This window comes from Hibiscus syriacus, unplaced genomic scaffold, assembly GCF_006381635.1.
Source record: "Hibiscus syriacus cultivar Baekdansim isolate YM2019G1 unplaced genomic scaffold, ASM638163v2 tig00110429_pilon, whole genome shotgun sequence".
In the NCBI taxonomy this organism is placed as follows: Eukaryota; Viridiplantae; Streptophyta; class Magnoliopsida; order Malvales; family Malvaceae; genus Hibiscus; species Hibiscus syriacus.
The window spans coordinates 10699240-10718452 of NW_024062733.1; the positions used below are offsets into that span (position 1 = coordinate 10699240).

Sequence of the window (19213 nt, forward strand, 5' to 3'; positions counted from 1 at the left end):
AGTTCACAATGGCGAACACTCCTCAACAAAATAGAGTGACAGAGAGGATGAACAGAACCTTGTTAGAAAGAACAAGAGCAATGTTGAGGGATTCAGGCCTAGAAAAATCATTCTGGGCAGAAGTAGTCAATACCGCCTGTTATTTGGTGAATCGAGCTCCATCAACTGCAATAGAGCTGAAGACACCAATGGATATGTGGACTGGTAAACCAGCTGATTATTCAAACCTCCATGTATTTGGAAGTATTGTGTACGTGATGTACAACTCCCAAGAAATCTCAAAGTTGGATCCAAAATCTAGAAAATGCAAATTCTTGGGGTATGGTGATAGAGTAAAGGGGTATCGCTTGTGGGATCCCACTGCCCGCAAAGTGATCATCAGCAGAGATGTTATCTTTGTAAAAGGTAAACTACAAAGAAAAGAAGACGATTATAGCGCTGAAAAGTCAGAGACTACTCAGATATATGTGGAAAAAGAGTTTGAACAAGGAGATTCTTCTGAAGAAAAACCAGCACATGATGAACAAGAACCAGAGAGTTCTGAAGATCGAACAACTCTTCAATCAGATCGTGTGAGAAGACGTCCCAATTGGCACTCAGATTATGTTATAGAAGGTAATATTGCATACTGCTTTTTAACAGAGGACGGTGAGCCATCAACATACCAGGAGGCAATCAACAGCTCAGATGCTTCACTGTGGATGATGGCGATGCAAGAAGAAATTGAAGCCCTTCATAAAAATAATACATGGGACATTGTGCCACTACCGCAAGGAAGGAAGCCAATTGGTAATAAATGGGTCTTCAAAATCAAGTGAAATGGTGACGATCAAGTTGAGAGGTATCGTGCAAGACTGGTGGTCAAAGGATATGCTCAGAAAGAAGGTATTGATTTCAATGAAATTTTTTCTCCTGTGGTTCGACTAACAACAGTTCGAGTAGTTTTGGCAATGTGTGCTACATTGAACTTACATCTAGAGAAGCTAGATGTTAAAACAGCTTTTCTTCATGGAAATCTTGAAGAAGAAATTTATATGCTCCAACCTGAAGGTTTTGAAGAAAAAGAAAAGAAGAACTTGGTTTGCAGGTTGAACAAATCTCTGTACGGTCTAAAGCAGGTGTCGAGGTGTTGGTATAAGAGATTTGACTCTTTCATTATGTGCCTTGGATACAACAGACTTAATGCAGACCCTTGTGCAAGAGGTCTGGTGATAACGATTTTGTTATATTGATGTTGTATGTGGATGACATGTTGGTTGCAGAACCCAACAAAGATCATATTGAAAAATTGAAGGCACAACTGGCTAGGGAATTTGAAATGAAGGACTTGGGATCAGCAAATAAGATTCTAGGGATGTAAATTCACCTAGACAGAAGTAATAGGAAGATTTGGCTTTCACAAAAGAATTACTTGAAGAAGATCTTGTCACGATTCAACATGCAAGATTGTAAGCCAATTTCTACCCCTCTTCATATTAACTTCAAATTATCCTCCAGTATGAGTCCTAGTAGTGAAGAAGAGAGGATGGAGATGTCTCGAGTACCGTATGCATCAGCAGTGGGAAGTTTAATGTTCGCTATGATATGCACAAGACCAGACATTGCACAAGCAGTGGGAGTGGTTAGTCGGTACATGGCGAATCCAGGAAAAGAGCATTGGAATACAGTAAAGAGGATCCTGAGATACATCAAAGGGACCACAAATATTGCATTATGTTACAGAGGATCAAACTTACTAATCAATGGGTATGTAGATTCTGACTATGCAGGCGATTTGGATAAAAACAAATCTACTACAAGATATGTGTTCAAAGTTGCTGGTGGAGCTGTAAGCTGGGTTTCAAAATTGTAGTCAGTTGTGGCTACATCCACAACAGAGGTAGAATATGTAGCAGCTACACAAGCCAGTAAAGAAGCAATTTGGTTGAAGATGCTATTGGAAGAGCTTGGGTACAATCAAGAGTATGTCTCTATGTTTTGTGACAGTCAAAGCGCCTTGCATCTAGCAAGGAATCCAACATTTCATTCAAGAACAAAACACATACAAATACAGTACCACTTCATTCATGAAAAGGTGGAAGAAGGGAAGGTAAATATGCAGAAAATCCATACCAAAGAGAACATAGCAGATTTCTTGACAAAGGCGATAAATGCTGATAAGTTTACTTGGTGTCGATCCTCTTGTGGCCTGTCAGAAACGTAAGCAACATGAAGGTACAAGGTAGAAAGAATGGTGTGAAGATATGATTGTTCTAATCAAATCTTCAAGTGGGAGATTGTTGAAAATTCAATGCACCTTTCGGTGCAAGTTGAAAGTTAGAGAAAAAAAAATTAAATCCACCAAAATATGCTAAGTCAAAAAAGGGGTTGTAATTGTTGAAAATGAGAAAGAGAAAATTACAAAGTTTAGTCACTAAAGTTTGGGGTATTTACAAATTAGTCTTTAAGTTTCACCTATAAATACTCTAGCTCATTTAGCTTCAAAATCATCCCAAAGCATTCTAGCTTTCTTCCAATACTAGAGAGAATTTAGAGAGTTTCTTGAGAGTTGTTTTCTCCTTTTTATCAAGAGAGAATTATCATTGTTTTCTCCTTGGTAGATCGAGAGAGGTTGTAATTTCTATTTTCTCATAGTGAAATTCTTCTACCGTTGCCCGTGGTTTTTACCCTATATTATTTAGGGGTTTTCCACGTAAATTTTGTGTCTTTTTTATCTTCATTCTTATTTTCTCAAATTATCAATTGCGATTTTGCTCTATTTGATAGCCTTCTTCCGTAACATTTTTGTACTTCACCAAAAAAAATGCGAAAGCTGAATCATTTAATTGACACTAGTCCTTACTCAAAGTCGTGTAGAATCGCGTAGATTTGCGATGAAAAGCTGCGAGAGTTGCCTTAAATTTTTTGTCCTCGTCATGTTTCTTTCGGGTTTACAAATATTAAAAATTTTACAACTTTAATTTAGTTTTAAAAAATTCAAATGGTTCAATGTTATATTTGTTGAGTTCGATATATTTTTCGGTAAAAAGGTCATCGAATTATGTTTCAGAAGCTAAAAAGGAGATGATTGAATATTTTACGGTTTAACAGTTAACGATGACGGTGGTCGATGTCAACCGACAATGACCAACGATGATGACAGTGAGTTACAGTGACGATGAAAGACTTTGGTCAAGTAAAGGAAACATTATTCTCTCTAAATGATCTAAATACGAGGAACAACACATTTTCAACTCAAAGGGAGTGAGAGCGATCAATGTAGGTACTGATAAAGAGCAGAAAACCCTACCCACCTAAAATCATTACTCAAATGCGGCAGCACCAGCCCTCAAGGCTGGTTGCTGGCCGCCGATTCTTTTCTTTCTTTTGTTGTTTTTACTTTTTAATAAGTATGCTTTTAAGCAGTAAGGTCGGAGTTCGTCGACGTTGTTACCCTTCATCATTTTTTAGCTTGATTTGAACGTTCTTGGGTGTTGCTATTAGATGTTGTTCATTGCCCGCTCCTGTGTTTGTGTATTGCATTGTGTGTTCCTTGTTGGCACTCCAGACGGTGGTGGAGCGACAAATTCAGCGTTGTCGGTGATGAGATGTGTCCTAGGTTGCAGGAGGGTTCTGCTGCAGTTGTTGGTTTGTGTTCCGGTTATGGAAATGAGGTGCTGTCGCTAATAGTCTTTTGTCGCGCCCATAGTGTCAATTGATGGGCCATTTAGTCATGGTCTGAGATTACTAGTAGTTTATGTGTTTTGGGAGTTGTTTCCTTTGGAAGTACAATAATTTTGTGAGGCTAGTGCTTTCATTATCGGATCCTTGGTCGATGGCAGAGCGTGGCTTGCAGTTGCCGATGTAATGGCGGAGGCTTCTGGTTTCATAGAGGCATGTGCAGAAGATTCTGGTCCCGAGAAAGGTGGTATGGGGGATGCGTAGTTCAAGGCGTTGAGTCAGAAGAATCTTTTCGATTAATGGAATGTTGGCAGCAAGTTTTGGTGCTTGAGAACATCATCATGTTTTGTTAGAGAAAGAAGGCGTGGGTCTCGAGGGAGGTTTGGATGGGCAGGAGCAGAATGTGTCGAGTAGTCAGAGGTATGATAATGTTTATGGTTTCTTGGAAGGTGGTACGCCGCATGAAGGAGTTAAAGTGGATGTTTCGGGTGTCTATGAAGAAGGGATGCTCATTGTTACCATCTTTTCGAGTTCTGGGTTAGTGGAGTAGCACGTTATTGATTAGAGTTTGGGCTAATGCCAATGTCTAGGGAACATAATTTTAGATGGGCGTCCAATTCTATATCCAAGTGCTCAAGGTGTCTAGAGGTTCCCATTGCTGAGGTCTCAAAATTCAAGTTCGAGGGGGGCGAATTGTTTCAGTCTTAAAATTTCTAAGAGGTTATTCTTCGTGAAAAGGAAGTACCATGGTTTCAAGGGTAGAGAAGCAAGTTTTAGTGTTAGTAGCAGTGGTAAACAGAATGGATTTAGAGGTGGGAAGCACGTTGTTGGCAAGGAGGGCGTTTACCACTGTAGCGGTGAAGGAACTTGTTGTTGCAGATGCTTTGTGGTGCTTTATAGTGCTGCTTGATCTAGCTTAGGGTGGTCCATTTTGGGTAGTGTTTCTGAATTGAGAACAGAGAAAAAGCTGGATCTTCTTGTTTGGTTACTTGGTGCTCGTTTGGTTCGGTGCTTACTTGTTGGTGCTGGCACTTTCAGTAGTGGATGAAGGACTTTTCATTATACTTTTGATTTTGGATCTTCCTTTTCGGTGTTTTGTATAGTAACCAATGATAGGCATATGCTCAACTGTCTTATGTCTCGGAGATTGTAGCATGGTTTTGTTCTTTGTTTTGGATGTGTGTAGTTCCTTTTTGAATTTCATTCAGGGGGTAGTGTGTAGCTACATTGATGTAGTCTGTTTCGGGTTGTTCTAGTGATGTAGTTCCCGGTTGTTGTTCTAGTTGTTCTAGGGTTCATGTTGGACCTTCTTCCATCCCAAGGATCACTTTTTTTCCTCTACTTAGGATTAGGGAGGTTTTTTAATGAGGTCATTGGGGTGGTGTACTTTGTGAATTCTAATACAAAGTAACCATTTTTCAAAAAAAAAAATTGATATTTATCTAAAATTTAAAATCAAATTAATATTTTATCTAAAGTTCAAAAGTCAAATTAAAAATTAACAACTTTTAACTAACTTGTTATACCATCAAACTAATCAAAATTAACAACCAAATTATTAAAATATAACGATCAATAATATTAATCTATAACATCAATAATCAAAATTTAATAAATCTATAAATCAGTGTAACACATTTTTCTAAATTAGTAAATATAAAATAAAATCTCCAATCCGATAATTAATTATTTTTAAATATTACATTTCTAAATAACTAGTTTTCCAATTGATGATTTTTTCGTTTATTTTTAATTTTTTTGAAGATTACATTACATTACATTAAATTTATAAATGTAGACGGCAGATGGTCTTTGGACCTCATGAGTCATGATCGGCAGTTTCAGCTACTTGCTGAGAATAACTGATATCAACAACAATCCGTATAATAAATAAATTTATGTGTTTTACCAAATAATTTTAAAAGAAAATATAAAACGAATATAAGATTTTCTGTTACGAGATGAAATTATAAGAACCTATATAATTTCATAAATAAATAAATTGTAAATATAAAATATAAAAAATATATTAAAACAATTAAAATTTTCAAGGGACAATTGTCCTATCGGTCTTTTTAATGGTAATCAAAACTCGATTTGACTAAAAAAAATCGATTTTTTCAAATTGATTCCACTCGAAAAAATTCGACTTGAATTAACTTCAAGTTATAATTTTATAAACTCAAAGCGACTCAAAAAATTTTGAAGTTCAAATTGAGTTGTAAAATACAACTCGAATTTTTTAGTAATTAGTAGATTGATTTTTAAATTTGAGTCGAGTCCTTCGACTTTGTATGGTATGTATATCACATATGAAAAAAATATGAAGAAATATATTTGTATTTTATATATGGTTATATAAAGCTATTAAATTGAAATCAAATAATATTATAATATTATAAATATTTATAATTAAATTTAAATAGAAATTTGAAAAATGGACTCGTAAAAATTTCAAGTCAACTTCGAGTTGTAAAATAAGACTCATTAACTTAAATAACTCGAAATTTTTTGACTTGACTCGACACAATGAAACGCTCGCACCTGGTCCCTTCGATCCATCCAGGACGTAGCTTCGGCTGTAATTTTCTCAGTGTCGATTTCCACCTTGATTTGGCAGCGAAGATAAGAAATGATAAAAGACACTTGTTTTGTTCCAAAAGCAAAGTTAAAAAAGGGCAAAAATACATGGACCCCAAATTTTATTGTCCATAAGGCGCAATGAATGAAGCAGATGGTGTTTGTTGCACCAGACAAATCTCTCACCAGCATCTTAATTAACGTCAAAAATAAAAAAGGAAAGAAAGGATCAACGGTGGAAAATTGTAAATCCTTTAATCATCTTGATGTGTGATTAGGACTCTATTTAGGTGATGATTTTCAATCATTAAGCTGTACACAGTGTTAATCTTGAACTCTAAAAATTTATGGAGAATAAAGTTCCAACGGTTTCACTTGGTGGCGGCTTAACCATGCCAGTCATTGGCATGGGGACTGCTTCGTATCCACCAGCCGATGCGGACACCGTTAAATCAGCCATCGTCGAGGCAATCGGAGCTGGATATCGTCATTTCGATACGGCTTTCATCTACGGGTCAGAGCAGCCACTCGGAGAAGCAATCGCCGAGGCTATAAAAATTCGCCTCATCAAGTCCCGAGATGAACTCTTTATCACTTCCAAGCTATGGTGTACTTTTGCTGAACAAGATTTGGTCATTCCCGCCATCAAAATGAGTCTCGAGTACCAGTGATGCTACATATTACTTTCTTTTTTTGATCCATTCATTCTGTGTATGTAAATTCATTCGTTTTGCAGGAATCTTCAGCTGGAATATCTTGATCTTTATCTGATACATTGGCCGTTAAAGTTCAACAAAGACCCGAGTCGTTTCCCGGTTCCGAAACAAGAAGTGTCCGTCATCGATACCAAATCGGTTTGGAGTGCGATGGAAGAGTGTCAACGTCTCGGTCTCACCAAATCCATCGGTGTCTCGAATTTCTCCGCCAGAAAGCTCGATGAAATCCTTTCGTCCGCGAAAATCCCTCCAACCGTCAACCAGGTGAGAACCCGAAATCTATGTTACTCTAGTCCAACACATGGATACAAGAATGCAACCGAAAGAACGAATTATAACAATGTAATTGGTATAAAAAAGGTGGAGATAAACCCACTTAGGCAGCAAAAGGAGATGATGGAGTTGTGCAAGGCAAAGGGTATACATGTTTCTGCTCATTCCCCTCTGGGGTCCAAAGGCACACCATGGGGAGACAACAGGATTTTCGAATGCCTTGTTTTGAAAGAGGTTGCCCAGGCCAAAGGGAAAACAACTGCACAGGTGAGTCAACATCCAATACCAGTATAGAAGTTATATATATACTTTTTTAAGTTGACTCCATAAAATCTTGTGTGCGTACTCGTAACAGATTTGTCTACGATGGGTGTACGAGCAAGGGGCGAGTGTGATAACGAAGAGCTTCAACGGGGAGAGGATGAAGGAGAACCTGGAAATATTTGATTGGTCACTGAGTGGGGAAGAAATGGAAAAAATCAGTGGCATTCCACAGCGCAAACATAGTAGCTCACTAGGTTCATTCATCGAGGACAGTTCAGAGCTTGAGGAAGAGCTTTGAAACATGGTTTAAGAATAAAGACCATGTTTCAAATTAATAAGATGTTGTGTGTTTGATTAAACACTTTGTTCAAGTAATTAAGTGTATGATTCTCCAAATTTTAAGAGTTACAGTATTGCAAGGGTTCGATTCTACAAACAGTTTAAAAAAATTGAAAGTAAAATATATTTTAAGGGTAAAATGACATCTTTCTTCACTCAACTTTACTCTCTCTCCTATTTTACTCATTGTACTTTCAATTTTTCCAATATACTCATTGAACTATCGAATTGCTCCTGTTTTGATCACTCTAAATTATTTTATTATTATTTTGGTATGACATGGTATTTTTTATTATTAAAATATAAAATAATTTAAAATAAATAATAAAATAGTATTTTTTATTATTAAATTTAAAAGGGATTTAAAAAATACCACCCACAATCGACCTTCGAAACCGAAAGTCGTTCGATCCCAAATTTCATGGGTCACTTCGCCTCGACCTCTTGAGTCAGAATCTCTTGGTTGTTTCGTCGGAAAATTCCCCAAAACATGTGAATCTCGACTGAAACATTTCAGATTCTCACTTTTGATCTTCTATTCGTGGAATTTGGAACATATTCCGACAAAATGGAGGTCAAATTTGAACTCAAGGGGTCGAGGCGAAACAACCCATGAAATCTGGGACCAAACGGCCACCATCTACGATAATTAATGACGGTTGATGTTTCAGTTTTCTCATTTTTTATCGGATTAAGAGCATGTTGTGACAAAATGAAGGTCAGATTCAGACTTAAGGGGTCAAAACGAAGAGATTGATGAAATTTGGGAACGAATGATCATAATCTACGTCTTTCAACAATGGAATCTAACGTTGACGAACAATGGACAACCAGCTTGTAACACCCTAAATTCTGGGCTAGTAGTTTTGAGTTTACTTGAGGGGTAAGTGGACATCGTGAATTTCATGATTTAAGTTATTAGGATTAATTGGGTTTGGTTTTAGGCCCAATTAGCCTTAAAAGGGGATTTTTTTTAAAGACAAAATGTCAAAGATTACAAGTTTAATTATGCCACTGTTGAAAATTGAAGTTAAAATTTGAGGTTATATATCAAGTTTGGACATGGGTTTCTCATATTTCCTCTCTATCTTCTTCATTTATCTTATTCCTTCCTTTTCTCTCCAAGTTCCTTAACAAGGTAATATCTTGAGCTCTTTTATACTTCATTTTCGTCCTTAAGCCCTGAGCAACCTCATTTTTAAGATTCAAGCTTTGGGTTTTATTTTTGTAAGAAAAAAGGGTTTTCATTATTCAAACCTTGAGGACAGTGTTTTCTAGCTAAAAGAGGCTCATTTCGGGATTCAGTTATCAAGATAGTGTATTTCTAATCCTTTGGAGTATTAAGATTTCATAAATTTCAAGTATTTTCTAAGATTTGTGTAGTTGAGCATATTAGGGTTTATCTTTAAAATCAAGATCAAATCATATTTTAGGTGTTAAGGAAGCGTTTTTATTACTCCTTATGACTTCAAATAACTCTATAAAGATTTAGAATAAGTTTAGAAACCAAACCAAGTCATTTGGGATGAATTTTGAGTGTTTTTTAGCCTAAATAAATTATTTTAGGGTTCGAGTATCTATATTGGGATGAACAATATTGTTACTAGTTAAATTGTGGAAAAAATTAGAGATTTTTGTTGGGGGTATCAATACTGCCATAGGGAGTATCGACATTGCCCAATAAGTATCGATACTCAGGGTGACAATATCGATACAGAGGCCCTAATTTCACAACAGAAAGTATTTTTGGTACCAATACTCATAAGGGTATCGAAACTTGACCCTAGAGTATCGATACTACAAGTAAAATATATGTACTACTCACTTTGGATGGTCAGATTTGACCCGTTTGTCCTTAAGACCTAAGGACGATTCGTAATAGTAAGATTTAGTCCGTAAGGGAAACAAATGACCATGAATACCAAAAACACTCGTAAGAGCATGTTACATCTGATGTAACCATATAAGTATAATACGCTAAAGTATCTTTAATTGAATATGTATATAGATAATTAGGACCTAGGAGATGTATGATAAGCGGTATGATGAAATGCCAAATTTAGTGGTAGCGAAAAACATGAGCTTCGAGAATGTTAGTGATAACAGGAAGATTAAATTGTCCTTTTCACTTCAAGAGGTTCTGAAGGGAAGTACGATAAGATTAAATAGAGTATCTCTACTCAGAAATAAACCCAAGCCATATATTAGGTTGGCCAGTTCCACGGTTAATAAGTAATCCTTCGCATAATGTTCTAGATGAGAGCACGAGCGAGTTAATAGTTGAGTGTTGTTGACTTCACTTTAGTGAGTCTAACTATGTTAAGGTATACCTAGTTTACCTTAGTTTCCCTAGTGGGGTATTACCAGTGCGTGAGACACTTCAGGGGCTAACTAGGGTGCGAAGCCTCAACACTCATGAGGAGTGTGTTATCGATATCACTATTATGTGGTATGTGTGCCTTAGATATGCATGGGTAGTTATGTCAGTTTAGTTCAGTTGGGTAAGCTTTCGATGCACATAAATTTTAGTTCTTATCTTGAGACTTTTGAGTATTCAAGGTAAGCTAGTGTGTTATCTTGAGATGCACGTGAAATTCCTCTTACCACACCACTAAACCTACCTCATCTTTGTGTCAGTCATGCATGCATAGTATCATCAGTTCTATACGTCAGATATATCAAAGCTTGGCTTGAAGGCTATGTGAGACTGAGCCAATGCTTCAATTAGGCGAGACTTGTACCGATCATATGTGACACTGGGTTCCCCTCAGGGATCTAACTGATGGCTATGTGAGAACCATAAGATGATCCAGTATGATTTATGGGAATTATGCCAATGTTGTGTGACACTGGGTTCCCTCAGTAACTAATTTCTGAGAGCTATGTGAGACCAGATACTAGTCAAGTTTACATCCAAAATATGCACAGTTCGTCAGGTTTGTATTCATATAATGCATCGCATGTTTAGTCATTAGGGTTAGAGACCCTTTAAAGGTGTTCTCATAGCGAGGCCCTTAGCCGAGGACTAATGGAATCGTGAGACCTCTACTTCAATGATAGAGCAATAAAGCCTTAACTAGGTAGCACTTGATCTAGGTCATGCATGTACTTAATACTTAGTGTCTCATGCATGTACCTAATGCTTAGTGTCATGTCTTCAACATGCTTATGAAATTCTTATGTTGCTCTTGATTAGCAATTATACTGTTGGGCTTTGTAAACTCAGCCTTCGAATATTTTCCGTTGGCAGGTCAGTAGATTGGGCAGTTCGTGGAGTATCATCGCAGCAGGACTTCCAGCATCTCCGATAGAGTACTTTACTGTAGCTTTAGTGGGTATGTGTATTTATTAAACTCAGTGTTGTATTATTTTGGTTTTAAATTATGTGTCACGGAGTTCTGATTTTGTAAAATGATTTTATACCAATTATTTATGTTTGATTATGATACCATTCAATATGTTTGAAAAGAAAATGAATATATTTTAAAAATATGGGGTTATCTAGGTGGCCCAATATAACACTTTAGGCCCAATTGGATTTATGGTGTTACATTTAGTGGTATCAGAACACCTGGTTGAGTCAGTCATAGGACCTAGTGGTCGGTTTTAGTCAGGTGTCAGTGAATATGTACACCTAGGTACTTAAAACACTTGTATAAGTCTGAAATCCTGATGGTGCTTTTTTTCTTAATCTGTTTTGTAGTGTATTGCGATGGTTATTAGTTTCGAGCATGGTTTTAAGGATAGGATAGAGAGTCGAGCCTCTCATCCAGTCAGTGTTATTAAGGAGTTCCTACCTAGGGCAGAAGATCAATGGATTTCGTTAGACTCAGAAGTCGTAGATGAGACATTCTTCAGAGGTTTGCCCTCCACTCTCAGAGAGATAGTGAACATCATTCTTAGAGCGTAGATTGTTCAGTCGACTACCCAGAGTGTGTTAGTGTCATTAGAGACCCTAGTAGAGAGACTAAGGATGTATAATACAGTTGAGTTCTACGGTTCAGGTGATGATGATCCAATTTTTGTCGATCAGTGGTTGAGGGTGACCATGAGAACTCTGAGGTAGCTTTATCTTATCCAGGGGGTAAGTTAGAGTGCCTAACCTCTTTGATCAAGGGTGATGCTATTGATTGGTGGAAGACTATAGAGATGGCTCTATAACCAGATATGCCTACGTGGGATCAGTTCTTAGATGAGTTCAGAGGAAAATATATTGGCGAGGAGCACATAGATAGTTTAAAGATATGGTTCTCTCTGCTAGTTCAAGGAGACCGCCAGCTTCACCGTATGTTTCGAGCTATTGAGTCTCTGATAGTGTTTTGAGGTATCCAGAGTGCGAGCATTGTGGAAAAACCATCGAGGAATGTGCTTCAAGCTTTCTAAAAAGTGCTATGGATGCGTATCCTTGGCACATATGGTGAAGGATTGTCCTAGTTCGATTGGTGTTGGTCCTATGCTCAGATAGGAGAGTAGAGGAGTGGTTCGATCTGTTTCTAGTTCAACGATATATGATCCCTCTTGTCAGATAGCATAAGGGTAGAGTCAGGATGTCGATGATGCAGATGAGATGCCAGATATGTTTTCAAATGTCTAAGCTTTTCATGTTGCTTCAGTGAGCATGGGTGCATGCATTCTTTTGTGGTGGTAAGTGAACTAAATAGGAAAAGTCTTCATTTAGAGGATCTTAGAGTGAGAACCCAAGTGTTGACTAGGTTGACTTTAGTAGGTTAAGCAAAATTTACCTTAGTTATTCTTCGAGGGCTAGTGTAATCGACTAGCAGAGAATTTTGAATACCAAGTTCAACGTGGGAGATGAGGATCTTCACGAGAGTGTTGAGAACACCAAGTCGCTCTAGCCAGTATGTCGATTATTTTATTGCTATAAACATTAGGATATACCTCAATTAGTGTCACGACACTTCAGTTGCTAACTGGGTATAAATGCCTTAAGTACCCTGGATGAGTAAATTAGCAGGGTGCATATTCCAATGCAACTGTTTCGGAACTCCCACTCTTAGTTTTAAGGGTACCTAGGTGAAATAGTGAGTTGCGAGTCTCGAGGTGCAAAGACCTCTATGATTTCATCAGTGTGCAATCGTGCACGAGCAATAAGTGAGTTAACTAAGTGAGTCAAGCCTCAATATTAGTGTCTTCGTGTTGTATATGAGCACGAGCTATATATCACACCCAACAATATGTAGCGTTGTATAGTATTGCATATTTTGGGTGCTTCAGATTAAAGAAAATCAAGTGTGTTAAGTATCGTGTGTGGAATTGGTCATTGTCAGATAGCTCAATGATGGTAAGTGATAGTGAGTGTCAGATGTAGAATCTCAGAAGCCCCAATCATATTGTAGTTGCTTGAGACCTCCGTTTGTGTCGCGTGCTCTCCAGGAGAGCTAGATGTTGCAAATTTCTCTACATAAGTGACCGATTTTTAGTTGTGACCCCTTAAATGCTCGATCAGGTGAGCATAACAAACGTAGGTCGTAATGTTTATGAGAAACAGTCAGGTACTATGGTTGAGTATTGAATTAGAGTTACGTAGCAGAAGCATAGAGATCGACATTAGTCGAGCATTGTCATCATATCTTTAGTAGTTAGTATCAAAACAGTGTTAGCAAGTACCGTAAGATCTCAAGGTACAACATGATGAGCTGCCTATGTTCAATAAGTAAAAGAGGATATCAGGTTATGCAGTGAGTTAACTCGATTTAGTAAGGTTAGCTAAAAAAGATTTAACGATAGCAGTGAATCTTGAAGCAATGTCATCCTCGTGGTAAGTTTTGAACGTACAGTACTAGATAACGAGAATGTGATTCTTTAGCTTCAGGCTTCTCAAAGGTTTTCGCTCAAAGTTAGGCGTTGGTAGCGCCATCTAAAAATCATATGTCGATTTGGCGACTTACGGTCATATGTTAGAGTATAAGGACTTCTTTCCTCATAGTCAAATTTGATATGAATATAGGTGCTTCAATATTTTTAAGTGTTTAGTATAATGATAAGTCGTTCGGACCAAGTAAATTTTGATGACGAAATTTCTTTTAAGGAGAGGAAAGTTATAACACCCCAAATTATGGGCTAGTAGTTTTGAGTTTACCCAAGGGGTAAGTCGACCCCGTGAATTTCATAATTTAAGTCATTGGGCTTAATTAGGTTTGGTTTTGGGCCCAATTATCCTTAAAAAGGGGATTTTTTATTATGAGACAAAATTCCAAGGACTAAAAATGTAATTATGCCATTGATGGAAATTGAAGTTAAAATTTAAAGTTTTATATCAAGCTTGGAGTTGGGTTTCTCCCATTTCCTTTCCATGTTCTTCATATATCTTCTTCCTTCATTCCTTCTCCAAGCTCCATAGCAAGGTAAGATCTTTAGCTCTTTTGTACTACATTTTTGTCCTAATAAACCCCCAACAACCTCATTTTGAAGATTCAAGCATTGAGTTTTCTTTTTGAAAGGAAAAGAGGGGTCTTCATCATTCAAGCCTTGAGGAAAGTGCTTGCTAGCTAAAAGATGTTCATTTCAGGATTCAATCATCAAGGTAGTGTATTTCTAATCCTTTGGAGTATTAAGATTTCATAAATTTCAAGTATTTTGTTAAGACTTGTGTAGTTGATTATATTAGGGTTTATCTTTGAAATCAAGATCAAATCACATTTTAGGTGTTAAGAAAGTGTTTTCATGACATCTTATTGTAACACCTCAACCCGTATCTGACCCGTATACGAATTTGAGATGTCACATTAACTTTTCAAAACGATTTATTGTAAAATATAGATAAAAGTTTTAAACTTTCATTTTAATAAAACTAAATAATTTACATAAGTATAATCAAAAGGATTACAAAACCGATCAGAGCATGTTTGATTTAAACGTTCCTTTACCTGCCAACAAAATAACATGTAACAAAATACATATGGTTTAAATCAATCATGATCTGATCTTCAACTGATCGATGATGTCTTGCCCTAACTTGGATCTCCTTGTATCTTTGAACCTACGTGTGAAACACTTACACGCTAAGTCACAGACTTAGTGAGGCATAATATATAATAATGCAATAATGAAATTTTGTAAAATACAATCATATAATATCATAATGTAATAATAATCATCATATATTTATTCAACAAAACATACATGGACATACATTTAATAAATAATAACCTGTCACAATATTCAATGTTATTTCATATTATATCTTTTATTAGCCCATGGTACATTACTGAGAACTTAAGGTATGTGAGTACATTGAGGTTGTGCACAAATGTTGTCACCACAGCTTGTATAAAATGCACCAAAGTGCCGCGTAGAAATGCACCGAAGTACTATATAAAATGTCTCAAAGGACCACATATATATCCCGAAAGTCCAAGTAGAATTGTCTCGTAGAACCATATATATGCTCCAAATAACCAAATATATGTCCTAAATGACCTCCCTGTTGAAACATTTTAATATTTCGATATAACAAATTAAGTTAAATGGATTTTAAGATTTTCCAAAATGATTTTCTAAGTATATTCGATATAACTATTCGAATATCAAAACATTACTCCAAATATTTCAAAAATCATTTTTGATCCTTACTTAAGTGTAAAATTAAGTTTTAATCATAAAACAATTTCAAAATATTTTACAAAGTATTTCGAACCAATTCAAAGCCAAAAATTCCAGAATACTCAGAGGGAACCGATTCCCCCCCCATAGGAGGAACCGATTCCCCCCTGAATGGTTTGGCTCCGAGATTTCCAGAATGCTCGGAGGGAACCGATTCCCCCCAAGGGGGTACCGATTCCCCCCTGTTCAACGGTCGAAATATTTGAATTTTACACTTAGGGAACCGATTCCCTATGATAGGGAACCGATTCCCCCCACTGTCCAAGCTGTTTTATTAAATGTTTTCACACTAAAACGGCTATAATATCTTCTCTAATTATCCCCAACGTTCAGAAGTGATTCAAGGTATATTTAAGCAAGCTTAGAAGCCATTGATCAACAACAAGAAACATCAAGCAACTAGAATCAAGAGAGAATCAAAGAGAAAGCATCAAACCTCAAGTTTGAGCATTTCAAGCCCATTTTCATTCAATATTCATTTTGCTTTCAAGAACACTTTTTGTGCTCAATTGTATTCATCTTTGAGTGTTCTTTTCTTTGTTCTAGAATTGTGCAAACATCTTACCTTGTGAGGTTTTCTTGTAAGTTTGCAAATTTGTAATCTTCTCTTTGAGAAAAGAGTGTTCTCAAGAGTTGGGGTATACTCTTGAGAGAATTGTAAGGTTATCTCTTTGGCCTCAAAAGAAAGAACAAATTAGTGAATTTGTTGGAAAATCCTTAGTGTGGATAGCTAAGGTAGTGGACGTAGACTTTGTTTGAGAAAGTCGAACCACTGTAAATCGCTGTGCAATTGCTTTCAATTTTCTGCAAAAGCTTCCACAAAATTTTTATTGCCAATTCACCCCCCTCTTGGCCAATTTCGTCATTCGATTAACTCAACAATTGGTATCAGAGACTAACTCATTTGAAGGTTTAATCGCCTCTTGAGTCGATCCGGGAAGAGTTACATCGATTACAAAGTCATCAATGGCCTCCACTTCAAACTTCGACTCCGGTCTTGATTCGATGCCCGTCAACAAGCCTCCTTTCTTCAATGGAGCTAACTATGCCTATTGGAAGAATAGAATGATGTACTTCATTCAAGCAAGTGACATGGGAGCATGGAATGCTGTAGAAGAAGGATACATCAAACCTCTCACTCATCCAAGGTTGTGGAGTGAAGGAGAGACAAGAATGTTCCAGCTCAACTCCAAAGCCATCCATATTATTTTTTGTGCTCTTGGACCAGATGAATACGGAAGAGTTTCATCGTGTACAACCGCCAAAGAAATATGGGACAAACTTCAAGTCACACATGAAGGTACAGATGAAGTAAAGAAATCAAAATTAGTATTCTAACGCATAGCTATGAAAATTTCAGGATGAAACCAAATGAAGACATCAAAGCTATGACGGATAGATTTTCAACGATTGTCAATGGTCTCAAATCATATGGAGAGATCATCTCAAATGAAAAGCTTGTGAGGAAGTTAGTCTACTCCCTCCCAAAATCATGGCAATCAAAGAAGACGGCAATCATCGAGTCTAAGGACTTATCGTCCTTAACTCTTGAAGAACTTATCGGTTCACTCCTCACTCATGAGATGATGCTTGAAGATGAGGTGGACCTTGATAAAGTTGAAGAGACACCAAAGGAGAAGGAGAAGAAGAAAAACATTGGAGTTGCTCTCAAATCCACAAAAGATGAGAGTGATTCTAATGATGATGATGACGAGGAAATGGCATTGTTTGCCAAACGGTTCAGAAAAATGATGACCTTACCAAGGAAGAAAATTCAAACGAAACGAAGGCCTCAAAAATGAACCAAAAGAGAAGGACCCAATCATTTGCTATGAATGCAAAAAGCCGGGGCATGTCAAATATGATTGCCCACAATTGAAGAAAAAGGGTCAATCAAAGAATAAGCACAAGGCTCATGTGGCTACATGGAGCGATGAAGAAGGTTCCGATGAAGAGGAACAAGAAGTAGCAAACTTGTGCTTGATGGCATTCGGGGAAGATTCTAAGGTAACCTCTAACTCATCTGATTTTGATGATTTATCTTATGATGAGCTATTAGAGGAATATAATGGGTTGGCTTCGGATTATGAGAAATTATTTTTAAAATATAAAAATGATGTTTCAAAATTGAAAAATGAAAATAAACTCATATCCAAAACCAACAATGATCTTGAAAGTAAAATTAAAGATTTGCAAATCAAACTAGAAGAGTTTGAAAAGAAAAATTTAGATTTGCAAAATTTACTTTCAAAGGTCAATGATGATCATCAAAAGAAAATTGATGATCTTAAAATCTCTTTTGAAAAAGTTGGAACAAAACGTTTTGAAAAAGGAGAAAATTCAAAATCCAACTTTGTTAGAAAAGATTTTAGAAACTACAATCATAGAAATCCTCAACGAACCCTAAATGGTAAAATATTTAGAAGTATATGGGTTCCTAAAGGACTCATTACTACTAAAGATAAAGATATCCTACAAAAATGGATACCTAAGGGAACTAGGATTTTGGAAACTAATGAATATGGACCCAAAAGAATTTGGGTACCAAAAATCAAAAATTAATCTATGTTTGTAGGGAAAGGAGCATTGCTACAAGGCACGGGAAACAAATTCAAACTCATGGTACCTTGATAGTGGATGCTCAAGACATATGACCGGAGACAAAAGCCGGTTCATTGAGCTTAACGCCAAAAATGGAGGAGAAGTGACTTTTGGAGACAATTCAAAAGGTCACATTGAAGGTATTGGTACAATAGGTAATACCTCTTCCATACAAATTAAAAATGTTTTATATGTGAATGGATTAAAGCATAATCTATTGAGTATTAGTCAATTATGCGATAAAGGATTCAATGTCTTATTTGAAATTAATGGTTGTAAAGTCATTGACATTGCATCTAATCGGATTATGCTTGTTGGTCATAGAATAGGAAACATTTACATGGTGCATTTAGATTCTATTGATATGACTAATTTATGCCTAGTTGCTAAGGATGAGCATGATAGTTGGTTATGGCATAGGAGACTAGGTCATGCTAGTATGAGTGTTTTGCAACGGCTAATTCAAGGTGATTTAGTTCGAGGGTTGCCTAAGCTTAAATTTGATAATGATAAAATCTGTGATGCTTGTGCTAAAGGAAAACAAAAACGAGTTTCTTTTAAATCTATTAATGATGTATCAACTAGTAGAGTATTACAATTGATCCATTTAGATCTTTTTGGGCCAACTAGAACTACTAGCTTGGGAGGAAAACAATATGCATTTGTCTTGGTAGATGACTATTCTAGATACACTTGGGTTCTATTCTTAAGTACTAAAGATGAAGCATTAGAAAATTTCATCACATTTTCAAAAATAATCCAAAATGAAAAAGGTTACTCTATCACTAGTGTTAGAAGTGATCATGGAACTGAATTTGAAAATCTTGGATTTATTGAGTTTTGTAATTCTAACGGTATTAGCCACAATTTTTCAGCACCTAGAACCCCTCAACAAAATGGAGTTGTTGAGAGGAAAAATCGAACTTTAGAAGAAATGGCTAGAACCATGCTTTGTGAAAATAATTTGCCAAAATATTTTTGGGCGGAAGCCACAAATACCGCTTGTTATGTTGTAAATCGAGTAATGATTAGGCCAATTTTAAAGAAAACTCCATATGAAATTCTCAAAAATAAAAGCCTAACATTAGCTATTTTCATCCTTTTGGATGTAAATGTTTTGTTTTAAACAACGGTAAAGAAAATCTTGGTAAATTTGA

The 19213-nt window shown here is 36.4% G+C and overlaps 1 protein-coding gene across 1 annotated transcript; it reads left to right on the plus strand.

The window, feature by feature from the left end:
* The first annotated feature begins 6542 nt into the window (after positions 1-6542).
* Positions 6543-7901, plus strand: LOC120124831 (D-galacturonate reductase-like). Its single transcript, XM_039143408.1, has 4 exons — positions 6543-6901; positions 6977-7220; positions 7317-7496; positions 7585-7901. The coding sequence occupies exons 1-4, from the start codon at positions 6588-6590 to the stop codon at positions 7789-7791; spliced, it is 945 nt and encodes a 314-aa protein (XP_038999339.1). The 5' UTR covers positions 6543-6587; the 3' UTR covers positions 7792-7901.
* The last annotated feature ends 11312 nt before the right edge of the window (positions 7902-19213 follow it).